Source organism: Lynx canadensis, chromosome E3 (genome assembly GCF_007474595.2).
Source record: "Lynx canadensis isolate LIC74 chromosome E3, mLynCan4.pri.v2, whole genome shotgun sequence".
In the NCBI taxonomy this organism is placed as follows: Eukaryota; Metazoa; Chordata; class Mammalia; order Carnivora; family Felidae; genus Lynx; species Lynx canadensis.
In genome coordinates, this window is record NC_044318.1 from 40,472,775 (window position 1) to 40,489,115 (window position 16,341).

General features: G+C 53.5%; 1 protein-coding gene across 15 annotated transcripts in view; it reads right to left on the bottom strand.

Moving 5' to 3' along the window:
• SUN1 (Sad1 and UNC84 domain containing 1) overlaps positions 1-16,341 on the bottom strand; it is a 54,400-nt gene that overhangs the window by 21,742 nt on the left and 16,317 nt on the right. For 5 of the 15 annotated variants that reach the window (XM_030301566.1, XM_030301565.1, XM_030301568.1 and 2 more), the window contains exons 3-9: positions 9,952-10,140; positions 8,346-8,530; positions 7,345-7,371; positions 7,041-7,238; positions 1,526-1,723; positions 881-964; positions 463-573 (exon numbers count right to left, since the gene is read on the bottom strand). In XM_030301566.1, the coding sequence (XP_030157426.1) occupies positions 463-573; positions 881-964; positions 1,526-1,723; positions 7,041-7,238; positions 7,345-7,371; positions 8,346-8,530; positions 9,952-10,140 (992 nt within the window). The remainder of the gene's footprint in view (positions 1-462; positions 574-880; positions 965-1,525; positions 1,724-7,040; positions 7,239-7,344; positions 7,372-8,345; positions 8,531-9,951; positions 10,141-16,341) is intronic. The other 10 variants (XM_032591575.1, XM_030301570.1, XM_030301564.1 and 7 more) reach the window with 4 other exon arrangements.

The following is a 16,341-nucleotide window of genomic DNA, read 5'->3' on the forward strand; positions in this document are numbered from 1 at the left end:
GGAGTTTTTAATCTATCATTTTATGTTTTATTAACAGCTAAGAGGCCATTACTTTTGAAGTTTAGCTTAAAAAAAAAAAACCGTCTAAAAAAGGTGACCCTTTAGCAAGAAACTTAGGGGTGTAAGTTAGAAAACACGTAATTGTGCACGCACACCTCCCTGCCGCAGAGGCTCAGGACACGGCGGTCACGGGAGCGATGCACGGGGCAACGGCTCCTACTGAGCTGCACCCGGGAGGACGACCAGCCTTTCTAACGCGTCGTGTCACCTCAAGCAGGTAACTTCTCAGACGTTTAGCCTGTACTCGATACGTTCCAAAGGAGCTTCCCGACAGAGACAGTCTCTGTATTTCAAGCTAAAGTCAGTACTCTTCCTGTCAGTTTTTACGACACAAACAAACAAGGAGCCACAGCATTTGCGAAGAACACGATAAGAACAAAACAAAAAGGCGTGAGACACAACCTGCGTAAGAAAAGACGTGCCAAATGGCCCCCGCCACCCTCTCTGGCCTTGAGGACCGCAAGCGGATGTCTGTGTGCGTTTCAAGGAGCTTCTTCCCCTCCCAGTCATCGCCTGTGGGTGGTGGTGACAAGCAGTTAATTTGACAGATTACCACGCAGACCTGGTCAATCTCGACTGTGCACAACAATGGCGGTTTGAAAACATTAGGAAACTCAATTGTGCAGGAAAATACATACACGGACATGTCACAGCAAACGCAATCTGGGGCTGCCGGCGCCTCTTGCGAGGGGTCGGCCCGCGCTAACCCGCGAGGGCTGCGCGCCGGGGCGCCGTGGGGCCGTGTCCGCGGCCTCGCGCCACCACCTGCGGCAGCCCCCGCCAGTGCCCAGCGTCCCACGCGCGGCGCGGCCATACTTACACGGGGACTCCCCGTTTACACTGAGGCGGCCGTCCTCTCTGAGAAGCCCTCCTACATCCACTGTGCCACAGTGACCGGAAAGAGCTGCAATACACGCAAAAAAGGCTCAGAGACGCTCGCGGAGGCGGACTTCGGGCCGGAGGGCACGCGAGGCCGAGCACGCGGGCCTCAGGCCGGCCCACGGCGCAGCCGCGCAGGGGAGGCGGGGCGACGGGGCGTTGCCAGGGAGACGCTCGCGCGCGGGCCCCAGCTGGCCGAGCAAGGCACCCACAGCCAATGCAACAGAGACGGACGGGCCTGCTCAAGAACGGCCGGAGACCACTACCTTCTAAGTGCCATTCAAATAAGCTACTTCTGCCTTCAAGAGGGAATACGAATCGAAAGTGGAGGACGTTAACTTTTTAAAAAGTGACTTGAAAAACATTGAAGCGCTGGTCCGCTTTCAGAAAACAGAACCAAAGCAGCACATGTTAGAGAGTTCCATAAGCCCCTCGTAGGAAGACCCGAACAAAGCACCACGAGAAAGTCCGCGGAAAGGGCGTGAGAGGAGCAACGTGGCGAAAGCGCCACGCAGGAAAAGCGGTGTTTTCTCCACCTTGAAAGCATGATTAGGTGGAAAAAGGAGGAAAAAAATTATTTAAATACCTTTTGATTCATGGCTTTTTGACTTATAGCTTTTTGATTCACGATCTTTTGATTCGTAACTTTTCAATTTGTAATTTCCTGATTCATAATTGAGCTTCATTAAAACCACTCGGAAAAGGTGGGCTAAGAATGACGACAGGGATGACGAAGTGTCCGCGGCCAGCCACAAAATCCTATCCGTGTGGAAAGAGGCACCGCCTATTGAAAAACCGTGAACAGAGTTATTTCTTCCCACAGGGCCAACATCTACTCCCCTGAAAAGTCAGAGAGCCAAATTATTCATCTCGGGAAGAGCAGAACCAACTCTTCAAAGGTACGTCAGAGAGGACTTGGGAAAAGCCCTGACGACAAATGTCACCGCCTCGCGTGGCACATGTCACCTCCTGACAGAGGCAGAGCGACACGGCAAACCTGTAACGGCGAGCCCAATGCCAGATCTCTGGCCCAGGCGAGCCTGCACAAAACAGCCAGTCTGAGGTAACTGCACCCCAATTCTGCTGACGTACACCCCAAATCTACATACTGCTCGACAGCCCCTCCCTTAACTGGCCTCTGGCCCGCCCAGTTCACTCTGTCACCTGCCTACAAAAGGACCATCGGATACGACCAGCAGCTGCAAAGACGCCTGCGCCAGAAACCACTGGCAAGAGCGCCTGGGAGGAGCAGTTAGATTCTGGAACAACTAAGCCAGCAATCCTCAGCGGTCCTCTCTGCTTTTTATCAGGGCCTAGAGCTTCAGAAGATACGACGTGATCTCTGCTGTGTCCATCCTATTAACCTAAAATGTGCAGGGCGATGGTCTACAAGTTCCAGTTGCCGGAACTCTGCATTCCTGACAGCTCCCCTCACACGGAGACCCGGTGGCAAGGCCAGGGCCTGCCCAGAAGCGCTTCTGAGACCGGTCCCCGTACCGCCCGGTCAGGGGCCCTTGCGCCAGCATGCGGCAGGAGGCCAGCTGGGACTGCTGAAGTCTGGGTGGGTGTGATTTTAAAGAAATAAGATGAGGTGTGTTTTGTTTTTTTTTTTTTTATGGAGGCCATTTGTGGCCTAGAGTCCGGTGCCAAAAGCACCGTGGAACCCGTGGACCGTGGTCGGTCCCCACTCTGCTCACTCTCCTGTTCTACGCTCCAGTGAAAACTGGCTACAAAGCTCCGTACAAAGAGAAAAAACCTACTGAGAGGTAATACGTGGTCTGGTTCCCTGATAATCAAAAACACTGAAACTCCATTTTTTACCCACCAAGTTGGCAGAAGTTTAAAAGGAAAAACGGAGCCCTGGCGAGAGCACACGGGGCGGGGACCCGCATGCTGCCGTCCTGGGAAAACAGTGTGGGTCAGTCTCTGGGGAGTCAACTGGAGAATCTATTTAAACTGAAACTGCACATGGGGGCGCCCGGGTGGCTCAGTCGGTTGAGCATCTGACTTCGGCTCAGGTCATGATCTCACAGCTCGTGAGTTCGAGCCCTGCGTCAGGCTCTGTGCTGATGGCTCAGAGCCTGGAGCCTGCTTCTGCTTCTGTGTCTCCCCCTCTCTCTGCCCCTAACCCACTCGCATTCTGTCTCTCTCAAAAATGAGTACACGCGGGGCGCCTGGGTGGCGCAGTCGGTTAAGCGTCCGACTTCAGCCAGGTCACGATCTCGCGGTCCGTGAGTTCGAGCCCCGCGTCGGGCTCTGGGCTGATGGCTCAGAGCCTGGAGCCTGTTTCCGATTCTATGTCTCCCTCTCTCTCTGCCCCTCCCCCGTTCCTGCTCTGTCTCTCTCTGTCCCAAAAATAAATAAACGTTGAAAAAAAAAAAAAATTAAAAAAAAAAAAAATGAGTACACGCTAAAAAAAAAAATTTTAACCTGAAACTGCACAAAACCATTTTCTTCCCAGAGTGACATCGATGTAGGAAGTGCAAGTGGAAACGGGTTTTAACTACTTAATTGCTAACTGCGGCATCTTCAGGACAGAGGCTTCTCCTGACTTAGGGTCCAGCCCTCGTGTCTCAGCTGCCCAGCTCAGGGACGGCGCCTGCAGCTGGCCCGCCACAGCTGTGTCTACACTGCATCTGCTCGCTTGGTGACAGCCACACCCCGCCTGGTGGCTCCGCTGCACTCACCCAAAGGAAGCAGGCATTTAAGTCCTTCTTTCTCTAGAGCCTGAGGCTGGTCCAATAAGCAAAATTCTGCTGTAAGCCACCAGGACAAGTGACAATTTTTCAGAGCAGCGACGTATCTTTAACTTCTACCTTTTGTTGGGGGCTTTATGCGTTGCCTTAGGCAAGACAGAGAAGACTACAGAAGAGTCTGTTTCCAGATCCCCTGGGTGCTTCCCTGGGAACACAGGAAGGACTCAGGTCAGCCTGAGGCCCAGGAAGGCCCTGCGGGCGCTAGGCTCCTCCCAAGCTCCCAGCTTCCTAAGGGGACTCCAGTCTGGCCCTCTGCACACACCCCATCAGTACCCTCCTCTGGAGAGGACGGCTGGACGTCCCAAAGGAAAGACGTCCGAGCCTTTTACATGTAAAGCCTTTTTGATGTGAACCACATCAAGGGTGTACGAGTTCTCCCGAACCTCAAAAGGTCCAGTCCTCAGAACCCACATGGCTCTGTGGCCTCGAACGCACCCGTTCTGGTTTTTCCACCGCACGGAAGGATCTGCCCACGTACACACATAGGTACGCAGAAGGAGACACACCCGAAGAACGCTGCTTTTAAAGGGATACAAACAGAAAAACCTGAATGTCTGTCTGGATACGAAACTGATGAACCAGAATTTGGCACGTGCACCTAGTATCAGAGCTGTCAGAAATCAAGTCACTCTCACTTGGCACATAAAACGAAGAAAGACGCACAGCCATACGCGTGCATTTAAGACAAAACAGAGCACGTAATTCCATAGGTACAAAAAAGCAAAATTTAGGTGGGAGTTGCACAACATTGTGAATGTACTAAAAAATGCCATTTAATCGTCAGCTGTAAAATAGTTACTGGTTAATTTTTGAGGTTATGTGCATTTTACCTCATTTTTAAAAGCAAAAGAATCCCCCGTGATCTACTCCTCTCAGCACCAGCTCCTTTTAGAAGGGAGACCAGAGGGGGTGGAGGAGGAACAAGGAAAAGGGAAAGGAACTTATTTTAGCTGTACCATTCCAAAGTTTTACAACAAGAACATAATTACAAACAAAAATACTGACACAAAACGAGTGTGGGGTTAATTCACGCAGCGTGGTCTGGACCGGGCGATCAAGGGAGAAGCCTGCTGGCCCCACCGTGTAGCGGGGTTAGCTCTGGGTGGAAGGGTCCAGGAGACTGTAATTCTCCTTGTGCATCTCTGTGGTTTCCAAATGTTCTTCGATAGACACTTTGCCCAAATAATGAGAAGTAGACGTTTGTTAAGAGTAGTAAATTAGTGTCGGTCATATGATCACTGTTCTAATTTAAAAGAACAAGGCAGGTGATAAACACAGAAGCCCGAAGCAAATAAAAATGTGTTTTCTCCACAAAAACGTTCAAGACCAACTCAATGAGAAAGTGCAAGGGACTCCCTGCGGCGACTACCAGACCCGCACTGGCTCCTCCATCCGAGCGGAGCTCAGGCCGCTGGCCCCTACCTATAGCGTCAGGATGAGGACAGGTGGCTGTGGGTAATAGACACACGTGACCTCTACTATGCTACGAGGGAGGGGCCATCCCCACTAGCATGTAAGCACCGTCGCCGCACCAGGCGATGGCTGTGGAACGCACTTCCACTTGAAGAACGACGTTGTGTTCCACTTGGCGGGTGACGGCGGGCTTCAAAATGCAGCCTCAATGTAGCCACACACACAGCACCTTTGATGGTGACACAGAGTTCAGTCAGGTGCCGGGCTTTCCCCCGGATGGTGAGCCCACAGGAAGTGGCGTGGCATCTCGGGGACAGCGCCCTGGAGGCACGATACCCGGGTCCAGGTGCTAGCCCCGTCCCTTCCCAGCGAACTTCCTAAGCTAATGCCTGGTGCGCCGGTCAGGAAGACATGCATGGCCACGCTGCAGGGGGCTGCGGCGCAGGCCAGAGCACCAGGGGCGGAGGGCGCCCCGTGACACTGGCTCCACAACCCGGAAGGTCCAGGAACAGAATCCTCGTGTCCGTTCGGCCCCTCCCCCTCCCCTTCGACCTATTCTGCTAGGTTAGAGCCAACGGTGTCAATGACCTACAGTAGACAAAACCAGAAACTTGAGCCACAGGGTAAGATGCTAAAATGGGAATAACTCTCAGTCCTGGGACCATCCTTCATTACCTCAAAACAATCATCTGAAAAGTACCGCGTGCCCTTACATGCGGGGCACAGCCGGGAACGTGGCGAGACACAAATGACGGGCCACCCTCCTGGCCACTGGCCCTGCCCTGTCCTCCCGAGGAGGACCTTGAGTCTGGCCCAGCATGTGGGCACTTGCATTAAACAGAGGAGTGGCGGAAAGCTGGGGAACAAGGCCATGGCTCCCTGGCCTCTCCATGCTGGAGGTGAGCGGGAATCACGGGGCAGGAGTCACGGACGGAAGCTGGCCGGGGATCTGCAGCCACGCTCCCCTCAGGGACCCGGGCCAAGAGTAGAGCCGGGAGTGCCAGGCCAGGAGGAAGCCCGCAGGCCCGCCTGGAAAAGCCACGCAGCCCTGGCAGCTCTGAGAGGCAGCCGAGCGCCTCCAGGGCCGCCTCCGAGGACCTCCCTGTTGGAGCGGGCGCAGCCGAGACTCAGAACGGGGCCCACCTCCACCGGGCGAAGGGCCACTGCCTCCCGCGAGGGCCTCCCCCAACGACTGCCCCCGCCCCATGTTCCAGCCGAACCGTCCCTGGAGCGGAAGTAACAGCACAGACCACAGAACACACTTTGCTCATCTCCTGCACATAAGCCCCTGTGGCCGTCGAGGCCAAAGCACCACCACGAAGCTGTTCCCGCCACACGTGGGAACGCCTATGATCTCGTGGGAAAATAAAGTGGCCGCGTGGCGCCACTACGGTTTCAGGGAAGGACTCTTCTTTGCTCACCCCAAGTTCAAATTCACAGAACTTCACGCACTCCTGGGTATAAAACTACAAGCCACAGAAAATGAATTTATTCAAAGAGGACAAGGAAGAACAAAGCTAATTTGGGGCGCATTTCTTTTTTTTTTTTTTTAATTTTTTTTTTTTATGTTTTATTTATTTAATTTTATTTTATTTTATTTATATTTGAGAGAGAAACAGACAGAGAGCGAGTAAGGGAGGGGCAGAGAGACAGAGACAGAATCTGAAGCAGGCTCCAGGCTCCGAGTTGTCAGCACAGAGCGCAACGCGGGCCCTGAACCCACGAACCGCAAGATCATGACCTGAGTCGAAGTCAGAAGCCCAACCGACTGAGCCACCCAGGCGCCCCTTGGGCGCATTTCTTAAACTTTTATCACACAGTTTTGAATTCAAGTCAATGACAGAAAGTAGTGTGGATGGATGCTAAAGGCCTACAAAAGTAGGGTTATGTATATATATCTTAAAATATTCGGACATGCAATCTTTTTCTAACCTTTGAGAGAGACAGACTCACGTTTCTGACTCTCGTCCCTCGAGTATGTTCGCGACGACAGTCCGTGGGCAGTGGAGCGTGCCGTGAGCGTGTCCTTGTGCTCAGAGAGCAGGATGCAGTCTCTGCAGGTGTAGCCGTTGCTCCTGAAAGTTTCTGCTGCCAGATCCCCATTTCCCTGAGCGGCAGCTTTATTTCCCCCTGAAGTTTTCAGAAAGTAGACGGAACCTGTTTATCACAACCTGCAGATACCTACAAAAACTTCCGTCTTGAAAAGCGTATTTAAAAAAAGAACTGAAATAATTACCTTTGAGATCTCCGTCATCGTCAAGACCTAAAACACACACACAAACGCGTGTCTGCTCACGAGCTCGAGTTATCAGAACAAAACCCACACACACAAAAAGTAAAGGTTACAATGGTTAATATGTCGGCATTTTGACAACGGCCAAGATTCCCTTCCTGAAATGCCTACAACTAACAGAAACTCCTCCAGACATATGCAGACGCCGTCTTTTGGTTCCAGGAGAAAGCACATCTTTGCAGACAGCACACACCTGTACACGCACACCTGCGGACCCCAAGGGCAGACACGGAGGAGGGATCAAGGGAGAAGAACGTGCTCCCTCAAGCACCGGCAGGCAGAAACCTCACCGGTGGCGTCCACCCCCCGTGCCGCCTACGAGCCACCCTCGCCAGCCGAGCGCCGACTCCCAGGCTTGCCCGAATTAGCACACAACATTTTGGGAGCTAATCTGGATCTCCTCATCTTCTCAAAAGGGCCGCCGTGAGCAGCCGGTGGACGCAGGCAAGCAGCCACGTCCCTCTGAAAGCCGCGGCTCCCCGTGGCCGTCACACTGGCGGCGGCAAGGACCAGGTCACACCGTTGCTGCCTGAGGTCAAGAAGGCTCACGAGCCCACGCTGCTTTCTAGTGTCAAGACATCCACGTGGACTGCTTCCCAGTGACTCGAGAATACTGTGTCTGCCTGGCTGCTTAGAGCTGTCTGAACCCGAAACCACACACCGGTGAACCTCTGTGACAACTGTACTCGGCCAGCCTCACAAGTCACGCCCTTAGCACGAGAGTTCTCGGGCTACTACCAGACCGCTTCGCCTTCCACGTCCCAACGGACGATTCCACGTGAGCGCGGCCAGCAGAAGCGGCAGAGGGAAGCCGCTGCCCGCGTTCTGTATTTGAGTCTGGAGGAACGCCTTGAGTCTTCTAGGAGCGGCTCCCACCCTGTACGGGGCAGAGGGACAGCCTGGCCCGGGACTTCCCTCCTCCCCAGGACAACCTGAGAACTCACCCCAGAAGTGGTCCACTTTGGTTTGCTCACGGATCAGAGACTCATCCAACACAGAAGGCCGCACACAGGCCGCGCCTGACAGCGAGCCGGCGCCGCCCTGGCCCACGGCCGAGGACACGACCCGCCTGGAGGCATGGTGGACACTAAAAGCCGGCTTGCTTGCACTTCTGCGCTGCTTTGCGGTTCTAAGAAGAAAGGAACACGAGGGACAAGTGGACAGACTTCTCAGAAATACAAAACGATTACATTTTACCGATACAAAATCTTTAAGAATGTAGTATTTTTAAGGCAACGTTTCCTTATGTCTTCTCTGCTGTAATGAAACGCTTATTAACCTGCAACAGGAATCCTTGAGCCAGGGTCCCAGAGCTGCTTCTAAAATTGTACATACGGGACAGTTTTCAGAGCATTCTGGGCCCCATGACCCCAAAGCGATTAAAACTTAAAATAATCTAATAAAATGACCTAACAATAAAAATTACGATGTATAAACTTAACCCTTCTGCTTTTTAGAACAAGCGTGTGCACAGACACGCACATCCTGCACTATTTCAGGGTCCCCGGTGAAGCCGGCCCTGCATTAAGGACAGCGAGGAAAGGCTGTAACCTCCTTTCTGTCCTCCTGTTTGGCACAGACAACAAAGCCCCAAGCACCGAGCTGGGGCAGGGAGAGGACCTCCCTCCTCAAGGGAACGAGCAGTGGGGGGACAGGAACACAAGTCTGCACATGAACACGGCACATCAGGAAACCGATCGTGGCATCGCCCGGCGGCAGAGAAACAGGCGGGCCGAGGCCAGGCAGCAGAGGCCCCGTCTCGCACGTGGAGCCGACTGGAGCCCTCAGGTGCGCTCACGACCACTCATGAGCCCACTGAACCACGGGCCCATCCTCTAACCAACCCACAGTGAGTGTGAGGCACGTGGGAACCTTGGCAGGGCACCTGGCTTCAAGCCGGCCTTTCACCGCCTCTTGTAACACAACCGCCCCATTCCTGAGTGAAAGACGACCATTTCCATCGGAGACTCATCATTCTTACGTGAGCAACAGAACACGACCTTTAAATGGCACAAAGATCGTGCACTCTGCTTCTCCTCGGCCATGCGCGTGGTGGTGGGCACGTGCAAAGCTCAGGAATCGAGTGAACATAGTCAAACGGCTGGCCGTCATGATGCATCTGTTAGTTCACACAGGCTTTAATACACAGACATGGCTGTTAACCACGCAGAGCTCATCCACGGTGGCCACAGTGCCACGCAACCGTCGGGGGAAGGCACCCCTCGGATGACAGCAGAGGACAGCCGCATTTGGCTCCCGCTACGAGGCCGGCCGTGCGGACGGGCACTGAGCATGTTCCAGGGTGTCTGCGCCCCTGCCCGAGTCTGAGTACAAACACAAAACTGGAAACCGTGGCCTGCATGAGACCGTCCACGCCAGACAGGCCACACGGTCCAGAATTAGGTTCAGTCCTCACCGTAGCACGGCGACGACAGTGTGAGTCTCCTGGGTGTACTTAAGTGCAAGAGTGTGGCTCTACAGACCAAAAAGCTGGTACGTCTGTTTTAATGTTGTTAGAGCGTGTGCGGTAACAAGGAAGACAGTGCTTACCTGGCCGCTCTGTCCTTCAGGGAGGCAGTGCTACTGGCACAGGAGTGAGCGTCCCCAGCCTGGCCGTCCTCCGTGGCACAGGCTGTGGTGACCAGGCGCAAACTGCGGCGGGACATTCTTGGAGAATCGAACACAGGGTCCAATCTGTGCTCAGTCTCAAAAGTCAGAGCATCAGACGAATAACTCGAGCTAGAAGGAAAAAAAACTCGTCAGAGGTAAATAACGCTGACGGAAGTTTCTGAAACAAACTGAATAATGAACAGGACACATAACAATCCAGTGCAAATTCTGAAAAATAGCCATGACTGCGTGATGACTTTTCTACAAAGCCGAAGTCACCACAGACGCTCTGGCCACACCCTCTGTGAAATAAATCCCCAGGCGCCCAGATATTTCGCTCTAGAGCTGGCCCTAAGAACCGCTTCAGGACACGCTCATAAGAACTCCACTATGCGGACCTGTGTCAAGATCACTGAAAATCAGAATGCATTTACAATAGACTCCACGCCTGACACAGCAGTTCAGGAGACAGTGACCACACGGCATCTAATCCACTGTGAGGAGAAACGCAAACGGCAAGACGCTGAACCGTAAAGCTACTTTGCGTCTAACTCACCATAAAGCCAGAGACAAGCTCATGACAAAGTCACTTCAATACCCTTCCGTGGAATCACCTTAAATCAAAAGATACATTCTTCTGTGTCGTTAGCAACTTTTTCTAAATCAAGAAATGTTAACCCACAAGGAGGCATCCAGGAGGCCAAGGGAAAACCACTCCTGCCTGGGAGAGCAGACTGGGCGGAGGGTCTAAAACTCAGCAGGAACCAGGAGTCTCTCAAGGAAACCAAGAAGGCTAAGGGCATTTTAGCCTTATGTTTTATTAGAAAAATATTTTCAGGATCACGTTTACGATAAACGTATTAGACCAGGTGTGTCTCTGAGTGGTCAAGCTAGACCACGACAGAAACGTGTGGAAGCAAGCAAGCGGCCAACGTGCACAGACCTCCACCTCCCAGCCCACCCCACGGGCCTCGGGGGCTCCAACGTGGGGACACTACAATACTGTACTGTGTGGAAGGGGTCCCGGCTTTCCAACACAGAACCTGGGGTGCCTCTGCCAGCAGAGGGTGTCCCAGATCCCTGTTAGTGTCATTAGAAAGACCCCGAGCAGAAGGAAGTACAAGAGTATTACAACGGCAGACGATAGGAACTGTCCATCAGCAGGGGAATGGTTCAATAAACTGGGATACGTCCGAATTCTAGAACACTGTGAGGCTGTTAAAAATCATGAAAGATCTGCATACACTGTTAAAGGAAAATATCCTACTATCATCTTATTTATGTTAAAACCAACTATAAAACAGAACCACATGGGATCAGTAGAACATGAGACTCTTGCTCTCGGGGTCACTGAGTTCAAGCCCCACGTCAGGCCTAAAGCTTACTTAAAAAACAAAAGAACCCCATAAAAAACCCCAGAAGCACGTATTCTCATACATACAGAGGTAGGTAAAGTCACAGAGACCCGGAAAGTTCTCTTCAAACTGTTAACAGTGGGAACCTTTGGGGCTGAGACCAAGTGGGGCAATGGGTCCTTTCAGTCTGGACCCACCTGTCTGGTCATACCCAGGGACGCTCGTCTAATGCATTCGGTACCCACGCCTCTGTCGATGCTGTAGTCCGGGGACCCACCCTAGCAAGTGTGCTGTTAAGGTACTTTATTCTAATACTAGGATAGAAAAGGAGACGCCAGAAAGACCCCAAAGAAAATAACAGACTGAATCCTTCAGAGCAGCTTTTAGTTCTGTACCTTCATCAATCAAATGCTGTTTTAAAAATATGTTACTCAGATGCACTTAAAAAACTTTTTTTAATCTTTATTTATTTTTGAGAGAGAGAGCATGAGCGGGGTAGGAGCAGACAGAGAGGGAGACACAGAATCCGAAACAGGCTCCAGGCTCTGAGCTGTCAGCACAGAGCCCGACATGGGGCTCGAACCCACGAACCATGAGACCATGACCCGAGCCGAAGTCAGACACTCAACCGACTGAGCCACCCAGGCGCCCTTAGATGCACGTTTAATTAAAAGGCCAGGAAAAAATCCACCACCATTGAAAGCTGGAAAATACGGACACGCGGTAGCCACAAGGCGCGAAACAGGGCAGCGCCACGGGGCAGGTGGTCCTGCCTCCCGCCAGAGCCGCGCGGAGCTAAGTGGTCATAAATGAGCAGTTCGGCCACTGGGCAGGGGTGAGTGGGCAAAGCAAGGCCCACAAGGGGGCAATTCTAGGAATCTGACCAAACCTCCACGGGTCCGAGTTCTGCTGACCTGGGTGTGTGACCCCAGTGGCCGCCCATCTGACCCCTGACCCTTCGTCACCCACCGGCCGGGATCCTCCACCAATGCGGTCCCTCAGCTTCGCCCGGGGCTCCAATCGGGATTATGGTCACAGCACCCCCACCCGGCGACTCCCCTGCCCTGTCGGTGCTTCAGTCCCGGCTGTGCCCCTGGATGGTGCCGACGGCTGCACGCCGCCGAGCCCATGGCCCTCTGCACCAGTGGCGCTCGGGTGCCACCCCTGCCCCGGCAGGCCTCCTCCCTCCCGCCTCACCTCCTCCTCTGGCTCCTCAGCAAACCAGCCGCACCAGAGAACTGCTGACTCCTCTCAGGGGAGCCTATGAAGGACCCACGTTCAGACGGCCCTTCCTCCTCCTTCCGACCACAGCAGACGTGCCACCCTAACGCCCACCTGCGCACTCTGGACCGGATCTCTCCCACTCTCCAGAAGACCTTCTCCATCTGGTACCTCTTCTCTCTCCGAACTCTTCAAACTCCCTGTGGTGCCCAACCATCAGCACCTAGACACTCACCTGTCCCCACGGTGGAGAAAAACGACCCTAAACAGAGCCGGGCCCTTTCTCCTCCCAACCAGCCACGCTTGTTGTAAGAGTTGTCTACACTCATCCTCAACCCGTTTCATTCCGACTCCTGCCCCCGTTGCTGCTGCCTCTGCCCATGGCCTCCCACGGGGCTGAATTCACGGCCCGTGTCCCAGTCCCACCACTTTGGCACGGGACCCATCTTCTCGAAATACTCTGCTCTCTTGGTTTCCGTGGCAGAGACCGCGGCGCACTTACGGGAGGCTGACACGGTCAGACACGGACTTTTCCAGGCTGCCGGCCTCCGGGGCACGGGCTACCACCTGACCTGGGTCTCCTCCTCTGTTTTGTGTGTGTGTCAGGGGGCGGGGGTGAGGCGGGGGATGGGGTGGTGGGGAGAGTGGGTCTCGATGGGCTTCTGGGAAAGTCTGCCTCTTGCCCAAGCAGTGTCCCTGTGGCTGCATCCCCATCGTGTGGGGGGCTGTGGGGGCTCCTCAGCGGTGGTGTGGCCCAGCCGCCAGCACTGGGCAGCCTCCGCACACCCTCAACAGGAAGGAAGTGCGCAGTCATGCCAACAAACTAAACCTGGGACTGATCGAACCTCCGCATCTAACCACCGTCTCACAGGAAGCAAATAGGTACTATAGGAAAATCCTGCTTAGGCTCACTTCAAGCAAAACTGAGGATCTGGTAAATTGGAGCACCGACTGTCTGGTGTATTACAGAGATATGAGGGGTTGTTTTAAGTTACCAGGGGCTTTTTGGTGTGATACTTGTATTTTGGCTAGTTGTTTTTAAAATATCTTTTTTTTTTAAATTATTTTTAACGTTTTATTTATTTTTGAGACAGGGAGAGACAGAGCATGAACGGGGGAGGGGCAGAGAGAGAGGGAGACACAGAATCTGAAACAGGCTCCAGGCTCTGAGCGGTCAGCACAGAGCCTGAGGCGGGGCTCGAACTCACGGACCGCGAGATCATGACCTGAGCCGAAGTCGGAGGCTTAACCGACTGAGCCACCCAGGCGCCCCATGTTTTTCAAATATCTTTTAGGGGTGCCTGGGTGGCTTAGTCGATCAAGTGCCCGACTTCGGCTCAGGTCATGATCTCACACATCGTGGGTTCGAGCCCCGCGTCGGGTTCTGTGGTGACAGCTTGGAGCCTGGAGCCCACTTGGGATTCTGTGTCTCCCGCTCTCTCTCTGCCCCTCCCCCACTCGTGCTCATGCTCGCTCTCTCTCAAAAAATAAACATAAATAAATAAATAAATAAGCAAGCATCCTGTGAAGATTTGCTTCAGAACAATCCACCGGAGAGGGAGGGAGGGAAGGGGCCCAGCGCCAAACAGCAGAAGGTGGGAGGAGGCACAGGGGCTTATTACCACCACCACCCCTGACTTTCACCTAACAGTCTCCACAGCAGGAAAACATTTCAGTTAAACAAACGGACCGACCAGGATGGTGGCGGACCCTCCAGGTGGGTACTCAGGGGCTAAGGGGGAAGATCGGGGCGGGGCCAGACAGCCGTGGGCCGGGGTGCAGAGTCCCCAGAACTGAGGGGAAGGACCGGCCCAGGTAGCCGTGGGGCGCATGCGTCAAAGTGGGGCTCAGGACGGGGGAGGGAGGGACACGCAGTGAGGTCAGGTGGCTTCCGGTAGAGCCGGGTGGCACAGGCAGGTTTCAAAGACGGGGGAACACAGCGGTGACGCAAGTGGAAAGACCAAAGACAAACAGGCAGGGGCAGGTCCCCTCCCGCCGCCCCGGGGGCCGCGGGGCCTCAGCCGTGGGCTCCATCCACCACGACCGCCGGACACTCGCCTCGCGACCCGCCACCCGGCGCCCGGTCCTGCACTACACGCGGCTGCCCAGACCAGAACCCGCCACCCACAGACCGCCCCGCTGTCCCCGCCCTCCCCTCCTTCATCCCCACCCCAGTCGCCCAAGCTGGGCCGGGCCCCTTGTACAGGCCACCACAGCGTCACACCTCGGGGCCCGCCATGGTCTCCGGGCCGCCCCCACCCGCCCTACCCACCCCTGCAGGCTGCAGTCCCTCCAAGCACCAGCCTGGTCACGTGGCTCCCGGCTTAACGCCCTTGCCGGGTTCCCAGTGCCCTCCAAGTCTAAGTTCCCAGCACGGTGCACCAAGCACACCGGCCGCCTCTGCCACTTTGGTCCGCCCACACTTCCGCGTCTACGCCCACATCTCACCGGAGGAGGGCCGCGTGCACCGAAATTAGCCGGGCGACTTTCCCGGTGCAGAGACCCACACGTGTGCGTTTTTAAAAAACTGTATTTAAAATAGGTTATAAAAGCTAAAAATAATTAACCGAGAGTAATTATTTTTATGCTCCACAATACAGAACAAGGAACAGTTTTGAGTTGGCCCACTCCCTTTGTTCTAACATATTTCAGAACTTTTGACAAAAACAGTCAATGATCTAGAATCGTGAATAAAAACGCAATCATTCAATGTGACGTTTGACTAACACTGTTAAAAAACACTGTTAAAAACGCTGCAAAAACATCTTTGCCAGGGGCGCCTCAGTGGCGCAGTCGTCTGAGCATCTGACTCTTGATTTCGTGGGATTGAGCCCCACGTTGGGCTCCATGCTGAGCATGGAGCCTGCTTATGATACTCTCTGGTGCATGCGCCCTCTCTCCCCCCACCCCCCACCCCCGCCTCTGCTCTGCTCAGGCACTCACTCTCAAATTAAGAAACAAAAGCATCTTTGTTAAAATACCTTCCGATTTTCTTAAGTTTTAAATTATATTTTTCCCTTTTCGAAGACAAGTCATTGAAAAAAATTACATGAGCATTTTCCTCGTGTGCCTTAAAGGTCTTTCCAGAACACAACAGGTGTTTTTTCTTTTTCAAAAAAATTTTTAAATGTTTATTTTTGAGACAGAGACAGAGACAGAGCACGAGCAGGGGAGGGGCAGAGAGAGGGGGAGACTCAGAATCCCAAGCAGGCGCCCGGCTCCGAGCTATCAGCACAGAGCCTGACGTGCGGCTCGAACCCGTGAACCACGAGATCACGACCTGAGCTGAAGGTGGACACTTAACCCACTGAGCCCCCCAGGGACCCCCACAACAGCTTTCCTAACTGCCAAACCCTAACCCACCCGGTAGTGTATTTTCCTTTGGCACAATCCCATATTTTATAATCCATCTTAATAATCACTCCTACCTGGTGAACTAGACATGCAAAGGACTACTCAGCAACTCTTAGACTTAGCCGTGAACTTCAGTATCATGTCAGAATAAAAACTGAAAACCTCGCATCTGAGAAAAGCCGTGTTCTTCAAACCTCGGGCTTCATCAAAATTCTGTTTAGGATACCTCCTCTCAAAGGCAAATCATTTTCCAGGTTATTTCTACTAACTTTAAAATACCCGGCCATCGGTATAAATCACAAAACCCTACCCATAACCACAAAGATTTATTCTAGAGACCACAGCCACTTGGGTGGGGTCCGAAACAGCAGTACATTTGCAATGACTCATCCCTGAGTCA